The sequence below is a fragment of the Anguilla rostrata genome, chromosome 9 (genome assembly GCF_018555375.3).
Source record: "Anguilla rostrata isolate EN2019 chromosome 9, ASM1855537v3, whole genome shotgun sequence".
Taxonomy (NCBI): domain Eukaryota; kingdom Metazoa; phylum Chordata; class Actinopteri; order Anguilliformes; family Anguillidae; genus Anguilla; species Anguilla rostrata.
The window spans coordinates 28,699,994-28,713,011 of NC_057941.1; the positions used below are offsets into that span (position 1 = coordinate 28,699,994).

A 13,018-nucleotide genomic window follows, 5' to 3' on the forward strand; every position below is an offset into this window, starting at 1 on the left:
ATTGAGAGAGGCCAGATACTGGCTTTCTGAAATCAAATCGCATTATTTTGAATATACATTTCTGTTCCCCACCTCAGAAACCAATGTCTAAAAAAAGGGTATTTAAAGCCATTCAGTCCTGATAATGGCATTTGATTGACTCTGAACCCATTGAGACAGTTGTGTGTGAAGGTTTTGCTAGATCATATCACTACCTTGCTGTTATTGCTTGTATACTTCTAATAAACTTCAACTCTTCATTAAGATAGGAGCTGTCAAATTTTCTGACACTCCCCCCCCCAAATTCCAGTGATAAGAAGGATGCCAGTATTTCTGGACCTGACTAGGTATAATGTTCATACACCCCAACATTCGCCCCCTTAAGTAATTTATTTTATGCATTATAAAACTAACAGTTGGTATACTTAAGTTGATATGGATACAAGTTCAGTAACAGCTTTGACTATTTAATTCAGTTCAATTCAATTTTATTTGTACAGCACCTTTTTTTACAGAGATATTGACACAAAGATGCTTCATAGAGGACACAGAAAGGAACATTAGGCCAAACAAGGCCTGAACCCCTGTGTAATAGTAAAGATATAATGAATGGTTACAGAAATGTAACGGTAAATCTATCAGAGCAAATAATTAAATGAGTCGGGCATGTTTAGGTTGATAAACCTATTACTGATTCTACCCATGGTTTGCCAGATATGTGGCATACTGGCAAAATTTGGTCACAACACTGGACTTCATAGATGAACTTCTCCCACTCATATGCTAACCTGCACGATCTACCCTTTTGCTTCAGAGAAGTACAGTTTGGTCATATGATCCAACTAATGTTTACACTTAAGGAATGTGTATCCAACTCATGCATTCTTAGTGAGGCATAAAATAAATAAGCAATAAAATAAACTCTGTTCCAAGAACAAAAACATTAATTATTCATTTATTATTAATTGTTTTAAATCAAAACTATATTCCATTTTGGTGTACATAATAGTAACACTTGTAAAACCCATTTAAGCTTAAAAGTAAAAAAAATTAGCTATTTGTTTTAAGTAATGTGCAGGCATACATTTGTGTAAATCATTTGGAGGGGGTAAGGCAATGGATACAATGCTTTGAAATATTTTCACTTTTAGTGAAAGTCACCACCCTCATTTCGTGACTGATGAGTGACTCGTTTAGTTCAAAATTTAACCTACTTCATTGGATGTTTAACAGAAAATGGTGGCTGCTTTGAGAATACAGGTCAGACCTAGCCTTCTCTGGAATACATTTTGTACAATTTGAAGTTGTTCCAAAAACATTATTGGAATGATCATGATTTTTGCATGTCAACAAGTCAAAACAAGTTAAAAGTACAGCAAAGATACATGGTTAAAAAGAATTGAAATAATGTACAGTTACACAGATAAATGAGTGGTCTCTTAATACTTCATTCTTGAATCATCCCTTTCTTTCTGAACTGTTCTCAAAAAAATACAATGCAATAAGCCAATTAATACTGCATGGCAGTTCCTTGAAATACGTGTTCATAGTACAAGTATGCCTTCTGTAACATCTGGAAATACTAACAAGGGAAAAATGCGTTGCAGTTCATCATCAATATAAGACCTGGAATAAACAGTTCTAAAAATGATATGTGAAAATGTTGCCAACAGTACAGGTAAAGTAATAATAATAGTAAAAATAGTTACTTTCACAAATAATATGAAAAGTAACTGTGGATGTTGATGTCAAATATCTGAGTGAAGTTGAAGCGTAGTGAAATAAAAAGCTGTGATCAAATCAAATAAGATAAATTTATTAAATGCAAGAATACAAATCAAATGATTTTACACATACTTCTTAGCACCAGGGACGTCTAGCTATACTAGAAGCTCTTTATTTAGAAAAGAAGATTTAGTTTAAATATATAACATGAGGCCAAACATTCTGGAGTGTCATTTACGGTAGGATTCATTCTGACTGATTTGAGTTTAAAATTGTAAAGACTCAAATATTTTTGAACTACCTTATTTCAGAATTTTAAATATATTTTTATTAAATGTATTAATATTTTAATAATAAATTATGTCTTTTGTGATAATCATTTTAATTATTTTAAGTAATTTTGCATTTGTGGGCAATCTCTATTTAATAATAAAATAAATATTTATAGCATATAAATATTTTACCTGAACAGTAACGTAAATAATATTGTGACCAGAGGAAATCACTTTTCATTGTGGCTCAATTGGTATAAACTGCAGAAAAGTATCTCTGTTGTACATAGATTGCAAAGGAATAATAAAATAGGGATAAGACAGCTGTGCAGTGGGTAGCACTGGGTTCAAATTCTGACTGGGGCCTTTCTGTGTGGAATTTTCATGTTCTCCTCATGTCTGCGTGGGTTTCCTCTGGGTACTCCGGTTTCGTCCCACAGTACAAAGACATGCAGGTGGCTAACTGAAAACTCTAAATTGCCCATAGGTATGAGTGTGTGAGTGAATGGTGTGTGTGCCCTATGATAGATCAGCAGCCTGTCCAAGGTGTATTCCTGAATCTCGTCCAATGCATGCTCCAAGATCTATGTTTTATCATCCCTGGTTTTAATTCCCCAGAGGATACCAGGGAGCACAACAAGGAATTTGGAAAGGACAACGCAGTGAAGTCAAGGAAACAACTGGAAACAGCCAATACTGCACATTTTTGAGGGAAAAAATGTTTGATTCACTCGGAAACCCCTGTACAATCAGAATATTTTCAGTTAAATAGAATTAGTCCTTCATATTTTAATCCTTTAGCTGTGATAGTGACTTTTCTCATGTATAACTGTTTTTGATTAGAGAAACGACAGCTGTCATCCCCATTTTATTACCTCTGTTGTATATCAAAGGTGTCATGTAAGAGCTCTAACAGCTACACTCCATGGCTTACAATTATATCTTAGTTCATTTTTTGGAGTTTTTAAACATTATTTCAGTTTAAGTGATTCAATTTAGTTCACAGTTATGAAGTATAAATATACATATTTATATCATACAAGTAGTTTATTCTGAATTCTCAAGTGGCACAAGCATTCAATTTCCAAGAACCAGAGAGTTGTGGTAACATTACTGAGTAAGTGTTTCCTATTTCCAGAAAATGTCGAGCTATTGAGCAATAAAGCAGGAGCTACATCGGTTGCAGAGATAAACAGCAAATATTAGTGGAGTGTGTTTGACTGTCAATTTTATAAATTCTATTAATAAATTATTATTATTATTATTATTATTATTATAATAATAATAATAATAATAATAATAATAAACAATTAAAATGTCAGCTTTTTTACACACTAATAAAATTGTAAAACACAAAATGTAATGGGCTGCAATTAAAAAATGCTGATTTCTGAAAGTCCTGTAAAAAAAATCACCAATAGCCCCATATATCAGCCATTTTAAATCTGGCAGGTCATCAGAAGCTTCTATAAATATCTAAAATAAACTTCATTGCACTGTCTGAACCAGTCAAAAACAAAAAACATTGTTTACGGAAACCCTTGTTGTTGGGCTCCATAAAAAGACAATAGTGTTTCTGTTTTTTTTTGTTGACTGTAAATGTTGATATCTTGATGTTCTGAGCAGCAGCTTCACCCCTTTGATACGTACATACAGTATATGCAAAATATTGTCATTATATAAATAAAACTCCTCCATCAAGGGAGGGTGGTGGTGAGCCAATTAAAAAAGGATGAGAAAAAAACATAAACCAAATAATATTTTTTTTTAATCCTGAAAGTTCCAAGTTTCTAGTTTCTGTTAAGCTAGCCAAATATAAAACTCTAAAGATTTTGTACAAAACTCCAGTCTTTGAGGGCATGATTGGTTGATTATCTTAACCATTATTTTTTTATCCTCATACTTGATATTCTGGATTTTCAACATGGGCCTTGGAAAATAGCTTGCATTCCAATCTGAGCAGTTTTGCATGTCTGTGCTACCTGTAAGGCTGGTAGAGCTTGCGCAGCTCATTCCAAAACAGTAAAGACAGGATGGTGTGGGGCCCCAAACGAAAGTAGGAGGCCCCAATGCCCTTATATAGCCCAGTCAATCCTTCTTTCTTCAGGGTCTTGGAGAAGCAGTCTGAAAATCCCCTATAAATCTTCCCCTGTGGATACAAGTAACACAGTCAGCCAAAGGGAGATGCATGCGAGTATGTGCGTGGTGTGTGCGCCCGTTAGAGGAGCTGTATTAATTAACCCCTCTGTCCCCAGCCCTGCCACCCCCGTCCAATTTCTAACCATTCACACAAAATCAAGGTAACGTCAGCTATTCAAAAACATAATTCCCCCCCTCCCCCCGAGACAATGAAGAGATTTTAGGGTTTTTTACAAAGAATTACCTGGCCCAGCTGATCCACCGGCTGGTTGTACAGACGCGTGCTGACCACGTCGAAGGGCGTCATAGCCAGCACCACCACCACACTGCTCATCATTCCAGCGCTCAGCGCTATAAGCCAGCTGCCCTCTGCAAACACCTGCGAAGATGGAGGTGCTCCTGAGCTGACCGGGAATCCCACACCAGTCACCCTTCAAGTATGTTGTGCGCAAACCCTGAATCAGTTTTCCTCTCCCTCTGTCACAGCAGTGACTGTGCCTGGCTGAAAGCCTCCAAACAGACAGGAGAAAGGCAGGCTCCACAGGTAGGAGTGTCTATTGCCTCAGGCCTTTTACAGGAGAACAGAGTCGCTGAATATTAATCTTGTTGCCTCAACGTTGTGCCACCGGTTCTAGATCCTCCTTAAGGCATGTTGGCGGGCATCCAAAAATCTTTTTTTTTTCTGGAAAGATCACCATTGGCTGGCGCCTGTATTCACCCAATGACCAGTTCATTTTGTCATGCATCTAATTAGTAGAATGGCAGCTTTGCAGCAGGTACAGTCAAACATGTGCACTGCTTAGAAATGTAGGGGGCTGTGGTCGGACCATCATTGGGTTCTGGTTGATAAGGTAAATCAGTATGATGGTTCTTTGCACTTTGTGTGGAAGCCAGTCTCCCATGCAGGAGAGAAGCTTTCTGGCTTTAACCATTGATCCTACGTTAACCTTAAACTGTACAGACCAAGAGGTTTTGCTGACACAGGGAGGCCTGAAAGCATTAAGTTGTTAAACTGCTGGGGAAAGGACACTATACACACTAATATCTTCTTTCAGTGAGCAAGCAAATGGCCCTGACATTAGATGGAGGCTGCACCCAATAGTTTACCATCCCAGAAACTGCTTTAAAACATCTGCTTCCCAAATGAATTGTAATGTATTTTCCATGCAGGCATAAATGCGTTGGTTGTTCGTTGGTTTTGGTTGACACATAGTATAGTATGCAAACAGGTTGCTATTCCACCGCGCCCTTCGTTTAATATAAAGCAAATAAAACACTTTTAAAAGTAAAAAGTTTTTCTTTTAAAAACTAGTTTTGAGCATCTCAAAACCAATGTGTCAAAACCATCCCACATCCTGTCTCTCCCTTACCTGCAGGTCAGTGATTAATTCTTTGGAAGAAGAGAAGGTACAGAGCTGGGCGGCTGACCCCACGCTGACCCTGGGCACTGCTGCACTCGAACCCCTCCACAGCCCCAGAATGCCGTGCTCCCGGTGGATGCCCGCGAAGGCGTGGAACATCCCCTATGGCGGGAATGGACGGGGTTTTAATGTGTGAGAGAGAAAGGCTGATTAATTTATCAGCTATTATCTTATAGGAGACAGAAGAAGAAAAAACCCTTACCCGGTGTTTGTACTGGTGTCCTACTGCAATGGAAGAGGTGGCCTGGCTCTGAAGGTGAGTCTTTACCTGTAAAGCACAGAAAGACCATTTATACACACTCGTAGTACTGTGAAGTAACATCTCCCTTTCTTTCTCCAGCATAGCATTACACCAAAACTGACCTTATTTAAGTGAAGAATAACACTTAAAAAGGGATTAAAGCTTTACAGCAGCTTACAAAAGTTCCTATTCAGTTTAGTTTGGTTAACAGCCTAATTGCTTTCCTTGATAAAACATGCTTGGGCTAGATCGGTATGTTAATATTGGGGGGCACATTAAACCTGACAAAGCACAACATTAAATCAATCTGTATTCCAGGTCAATATTTTCATTTTCTAACTAAATACAACTGATTCGCTCAGTTTTCACATTTAATATGCAGTTGAAAGTAAAACATATGTAGTGTCTTTTATACACAACAATAACAGTATGTATTTAATACATTTTGGGTCAGTTTTATGGACACAGATTAAGCCTAGTCCTAAATTCAATTTTAAATGGTGATTATCCATACAAAACTCAATTTAGTCCAGGACTGAGCTTAATCTGTGTTTGTGAAACCGGCCCTTTATGTGGCTTTTCGAGGTGGAATATAAGGTGAAGTCATTCATGTGCCATAGCTAGGGCTACTGGTTTGTCTTCACTTTAGTACCCTACCAACAAGAGGTTGGTTTTAAATTAGAACCACAGTTGTACCAGTGAAAGTCAAGTAAGCCATTATAAGGCTGAGCAATAAGAAAAAAACAGTCCGAGAAATAGGCCAAACCTTAGGCTTACCAAAATCAACTGTTTGGATCATTATTAAGAAGAAAGACAGCATTGGTGATCTCAGTAAATGGAAAGCGCCTGGTAAGCTATGGAAGACCTCTACAGTTGATGACTGAAGAATTCTCACCATAATGAAGAAAACCCCCAAATACCTGTCCAACAGACCAGGTTCAGGAGGCAGGCATGGATGTGTCAGTGGCTACTGTCTGCGGTAGACTTCATGAACAGAACTACAGAGGCTAGATTGCAAGATACAAACCACTAATTAGCTGCAAGAACAGGATGGCCAGGATACAGTTTCCTAAGAAGTACTTAAAAGAACCTGCAGAGTTCTGGAAATAGGTCTTTTGGACAGATGAGACCAAGATTCACTTTTTATTAGAGTGATGGCCAAAGCAAAGGGAGCTCAAAAGGAACTGCTCAAGAGCCAATGAACCCCCCTCATCTGTAAGAAATGGTGGTGGGGGTGTTATGTATGGCATGATTGGCTGCTACAGGTACTGGCTCACTTGTCTTCATTGATGTAACTGCTAATAGCAGCAGAATTGATTATGAAGTGTACAGAAGCATCTTATTTGTTCAAGTTAAAGCAAATGCCATCAAACTCATTGGACGGCACTTCGTCCTACAGCAAGACAATGATTCCAATCAAACTGCAAGGATTTTTTTGAAGCCAAAAACTGGAAAATTCTGGACTAGTCAGTCAAGTCAGTCACTTGATCTAAATCCAATTGAAAATGTGTTTAATACTGAAGAGAAAGTGTAAGGCAACTCGGCCCCGAAACAAACAGCTGAAGATGGCTGCAATACAGGCCTGGCAGAGCAAATCGGGGTTATGTATAAAAAATTCTGTAATTTCGCAAGCAGGATTAATAGCTACTCACCAAATAGATCGGACTTCCCATGACTGCTCCCACTACGCCGGCGACTGCTCCAGCCACGGTACTCTTGGCTGCACTGACTCTTCCGTCCGTGTGGATGTAGCCTGAAGACTCAATGAATGCGTACGAGCCTAGCCGGACACCATTCATGAAAAACTGATACAGTAACCCCGGGGCCAGCCCCTTCTGTAGCCCGGCGATTCCGTCAACTTTACCAATAGTGTAGAAGGCATGGAATACATTGCGATAATACACTTGGTATGAGCCCCGGCTTTTCAGCTCGCCTTGCAATTGCATACGAGTCTTCACAACTTCAAGTGGGTTCGTGAAAAGGCAAGCCCCACAAGCAGCCGTTCCGCTGAGAATGAAATCCATGGCTGCTGTTTCCAGACAACGCTTACCTAATTCTCAGTATGTGCTGATTCAACTATCACAGGACGATCTGTTCTCCAATTCTAATTTCATCTGAATGAACATACATCGAACACCAACCCCAAGAAAATGGGACTAGAAAAATATCCACACTGCAACAAGCAATAACGATCATCACTTCAATCTAGCTCCACTTCATCGAAATAGGTTTTTTTCTCATTCAAATTATGTCCTCTATGGTCCCGTTGCTGTCCCCTAGTCTTTTTACATCACACATGTACGGTCAGCGCGAACAAATTGCGTGTGCAGCGTCAAATAGAACACCTCCCACACTGCAGCCGGCAGACTTGTCCAATCAAATTGTTGAGTGTAGCTCATCCTTTGTCGTGCTCCATTTGATTGGACGGGAGGAGAATAATAATGGGTGGGGTTTGCATGCGCTTTTGTTGCGAAGTTTATAGGCCAACCTGTTCCAACAGGACAATGTCACAAAAATGTTACGAAACGTGGTCGTAACTTGAATTTATTTTCAAATGTAGGATATGTTTTGAATAGTCGATAGAATAAAATGATCCAGCCACGAAAGCATTAATATAAAACATATCCTCAGTACTGTATTGTAGATTCTGGTATTTATAAATGAATTACTGTATCACTACATCTTTTGCATTAGTTTATCCATCCATTAGTTAATAAGTAAATTATTAAATTCAATCTGAAATGGTTTAGTGAATGCATATCAATGCAACTGTTGGCTAGTTAGCTTCAAAGAAGGCTACAGTCAGATGAAATTTAGAGGCATAATGCTGTACTCGAATAGGGAGGGGTGCTTGCTGTCAGACTATCCCCAAAGGGCATTTCTCTAAACTCGCAACATGATTCATGAGTTCGGCTTTGGGGTTGAAGAAAGAGTGCTCAGTTCCAAGGAAGCGTGTCCCCCAGCCCACAGAAACAGCTGGGTACTGTGCTGTCGCTTCATGAAGAACATGGAGAGAGATTGTTTTAGATATTTTTAGAATGAATAACAGTTCAAATCCTTCCGTAAAGAATGTACATTGACAGCCATCCTATCGCCTGTGGTGACAGAAAACGTGGCATGCTAGTAGCCTATCGTGCAGACTAAACTCGGCTGACACATTTTACTTGCCAGGTGATCTAAAAATAGGTGTATAAGTTTAACTTCATGTGATTTTATTTGAAGTTTCCGATGTATTGAATAGGAAATGCAAAAATTCTTAATTTTGAAGCATAGGCCTGAGGAGAATTTTTAATGGGGTAAGTTGCAAAACAGAGTACCCCTTTGAACAGGAGTGACCTACATTCCAGCTGGTCTGATTTCACTGAGAAGGGGGGCTGAAGCGTCTCTCAGGTTTTCCACATTCACTTACTCCTCAAATACGCCCCCCTTCCTGTCCAACTGAAAATGATTTCTTTATAAATAAATAAAAAAGAGAAGGGTTACAGACCTTTGAATGCAAAAATGTGAGCAAAGGTTGTGCACTTAAATTTCTGTGTGTTACTAAAAACCAAAAATCCCTGTGATTCAGGGATGTGTTTAAAAAGTAGTGCTGCAGGAAACAGATGTGTGAAGCTAACTAAAGACTTAGGCTTGAGGAAAGTTTTTGGCGTGCATGTGTGTGTGCATTCTGTAGAAGATTTGGTTGTTTTATTTTCTTTGCCATTAATTAAAATATACTCGTAAAGAGAGACTCTTAAAAAAGGCTTTGATTCTTAAAAATATTAAAATATTTTAGATGAAACCTCAGTTTTGCTAGTTGCTGTTTTCACCACTCCTGCATACAGGATGATTTTATTTTGTGAGATAGCTCTGAGCTCTGCAACACAACTTGTGTTCCGGACAAGAACACCATTAGGCCCTGAAAAAAAGCCAGGCTTCCCCCTTGTAATGAACCTTACATCATAAGGGAGTTTTTCCAATATACTGGGAATTGCGTTTGTTACAAGGTAAGCCACTTAATGCCTGCAGATGGAAGATTCCTAGTAAGCCTGAGGTAAAGAAGTCAGTTTTGGTAACTTCTTAGTAACTCAGTACTGCAAATGTTTGTCAGACAGTGATGGGAAATTGAGTCTTCACAAAGCCAAAAATGGGAAGTGCTTTGATCTGATCATTTATTTTGAGCCAGCCACAATATTCTGATATGGAAGAAAAAATGACTTTGGTTGATTCTAACAAGTTGATGATTGAGAGCTCTATGTAACCACCAATTATGGGGTTTGTGAAACACTCCCATTGCTACTGCCGGTTTCTATTGCATTACATTACATTACAGGCATTTGGCAGACGCTGTTATCCAGAGTGACGTACAACAAAGTGTATAACCATAACCAGGAACCAGGAAGTGTGTTGAAAACCCTAGAGAGAAGTATCGTTCCAAGTGCAGGGAACAACCGCATAATTCAACTTGGACCCTGTAGGTTAAACTGATTAACACTAACACAAACGAGAACAGCAACAACGCAGTCTATGCAAAAATACAAGCACTAGTTAAGACGAGTGCATTAACTAAGTCACCTACAAAACAGCTACCTAGTTACAACAAGGTTTCTATAAATGTATACCTTTTGTTGAGATACAGATAACCTAGATCAAATATTATTGCAAGTCCTGATGGAAAAACTAGACTAGAAGCTTGGTTCCAGCCTAGTTTTAAGCTGGTTCAGATGGTTTGGAGATGGACAAGCTGGCAACAAGATGGATGAGATAGCAACCATGCCAGCAAGACCATTCCAGCTGGTGGAGCAGCTTGGTACAGACAACCAGATGGTATTCAGCTGGAGCGGTAGCTGGTTCCAGCTGGACTCCATCTTAGGCTGGTAGCTGGAATTTCCACCAGGGAGATATTTAATAACCTATGACTGTATATTTAAGTCATGTTTACAGTATCCAGTGCTGAATAAGTATGTTTGATACACCAACGTAAAGGCTACAAAGAGAACTACAAAATGCACACCCCTAAACTGTGAGAGTGGGAGAAAAAGATGACTAATGGATGGATTACGTAGCTAAGGACCCTAGCATGGAAAAGATGATTAAGAAGAAAAAGTACCACACCGGAGACTTGCACATCATCATCATCAGAAGGAAAGCAGCTCCATGTCTGCACCTGTGTCTCATAAGAAGGTAACAGCTACAATAGCTAACAGCAATAAGATTTAAGTAAGAATGGCCTCAAAATAGGCAAAGGAAGAAGTGCTTGAATGAAGGAGTGCAGAGGCCACATCAATGAGTGAGCAGCTCTCTAGCTCTCTATGGGAAATATAAATGCTCAAATGTACCAGAGCAAGGCTCAAAATAACAGTAATGGAGTCGAGAGACACCACGGTAAGAGATTCTGCATCCACATTTTCAACAGGATGGAAATGGGTTCCAAAAGAAGCAGTCCAGCAGGCAAATCAGCCCTCAGACATGAGGACATTGCTGTGAAATGGTTTCATATTTACACTCCAGGATCTATAACCCACAAGCTCAACGATATCATGGTGACACATCAATCCATGCAGAAACTTGGTAGAAATATTTTCTGCTTCTTGAGATGCAATTTAAAGTCTGGCCACTAGATGTAGCTCTTGTCACAGACCTGTGACTGGGCACTCAAAGGCAGTGCTCAAATTTTCATTTAACTGTAACTGCCTTTCAACATAGCAGTAGTTTTACAGAAGCTGCTAAGTGATTTTACCAAATATATTTCCCCAGTACCTTCCAACAGCTGAATTACAGATACATGTGTATATATCCAAATATCCATCCGTCCATCCAAATATCCATCCGTCCATCCTTATTCGTCCTCATATCCATCCGTCCTTATTCCTGGTCGGGCTCGCAGCATGCATTGGGCGAAAGGCAAGAATACACCCTGGACAGTTTGGCAGTCCATCGCCGGGCGCACACACCATTCACTCATTCATATCCAGGGCCAATTTAGACTCTCCAATTAGCCTAACCTGCATGTCTTTGGACTGTTGGAGGAAACTGGAGTACTTGGAGGACCTGCGGACATGGGGAGAACATGCATAACTCCACACAGAAAGGCCCTAGCTAGGATTTTAATCAAGGACCTTCTTGCTGTGAGGCAATTATCCAAATATGAAGTTATTATACATGTGTGATGTGTGTGCATGCTGTTGAGAGGAGGGTTGCAAAATTCCATGAATATTCAAAATGGGAAATTTTCCATAAAACTAATGGGTATTTATGGAAACTAACAGGAATTTCAGGGCATTTATGGTAATTTGTCAATTTCTTTGCACATAGCTTTTCCCCTCCCATTAATTGAAATATACTTCTAAAGCCAGACTCTTAAAAAAGGTTTTAAAAATATTTTATTTCATAGCTTTGAATTTTTATTAAGTAAAAATACTACTTGACCATTTGTAAAATTCTTTCACTTGTTGTATATCCTCTTGACTGTTTTACAATTGTTATTAGGTAAATAAATAAAAAAAGTAAATGTACTGCAAAATGAAAATATCTGAAATCAAGGGGTTTAAAAGTAAAACGAAACTTTAAAAATGTGAAAGAAATTTCAGTTGCTTCCTGGCTACAGGACCCCTCAGGAACCCAGTCTGTGATCAGGGAGCGATGATTACTTTCAGCATCGCCATGTCAGTGGTTTAATCCACCCAACTGTGCTACCTACAGATGGGAAATTTATATATATATATATATATATATATATATATATATATATATATATATATATATATATATATATACACACACACACTCACCGGCCACTTCATTATGTACACCTGTTCAATTGCTCGTTAACACAAATATCTAATCAGCCAATCACGTGGCAGCAACTCAATGCATTTAGGCATGTACACATGGTCAAGACGATCTGCTAAGGTTCAAACCAAGCATCAGAATGGGGTAGAAAGGTGATTTAAATGACTTTGAACGTGACATGGTTGTTGGTGCCAGATGGGCTGGTTTGAGTATTTCAGAAACTACTGAGATTTTCCACTTTACAGACACTCTGCCAGTGAAGCAGAGAACACAATTAGCTTCTGTGGTGTAATGTAACTGGTTGGTTCAATTTAAACTATTCAGGCTAAGTAACAAAACATATTTACATAGTATAGATATTGATTATCTTATTACTTCAAAAGTTCGCAGGACACTGCACAAGCTTGTATTGAAATTTTAAAAAATGTTGTATGGGGGAGGGGGGGGCGGGGGTTGGGGCTGTGGTATGA

The 13,018-nt window shown here is 38.9% G+C and overlaps 1 protein-coding gene across 1 annotated transcript; it reads right to left on the bottom strand.

Moving 5' to 3' along the window:
- Positions 1–1,779: 1,779 nt before the first annotated feature.
- slc25a35 (solute carrier family 25 member 35) lies at positions 1,780–8,097 on the bottom strand. Its single transcript, XM_064351606.1, has 5 exons — positions 7,430–8,097; positions 5,739–5,804; positions 5,486–5,638; positions 4,360–4,494; positions 1,780–4,125 (listed from the first exon to the last, which is right to left on the bottom strand). Exons 1-5 carry the CDS (start codon positions 7,799–7,801, stop codon positions 3,955–3,957), a joined length of 897 nt encoding a protein of 298 aa, XP_064207676.1. The 5' UTR covers positions 7,802–8,097; the 3' UTR covers positions 1,780–3,954.
- Positions 8,098–13,018: the final 4,921 nt, after the last annotated feature.

What these genes read in the sequence shown, in the direction of transcription:
- slc25a35 (XM_064351606.1), bottom strand. Translation starts at nt 7,801, where the DNA reads ATGGATTTCATTCTCAGCGGAACGGCTGCTTGTGGGGCTTGCCTTTTC. An exon ending in TGGGAAGTCCGATCTATTTG is followed by an intron (nt 5,805 to 7,429) that starts GTGAGTAGCTAT and finishes TGTGCTTTACAG; the next exon opens with GTAAAGACTCACCTTCAGAG. An exon ending in AATTAATCACTGACCTGCAG is followed by an intron (nt 4,495 to 5,485) that starts GTAAGGGAGAGA and finishes CCATCTTCGCAG; the next exon opens with GTGTTTGCAGAGGGCAGCTG.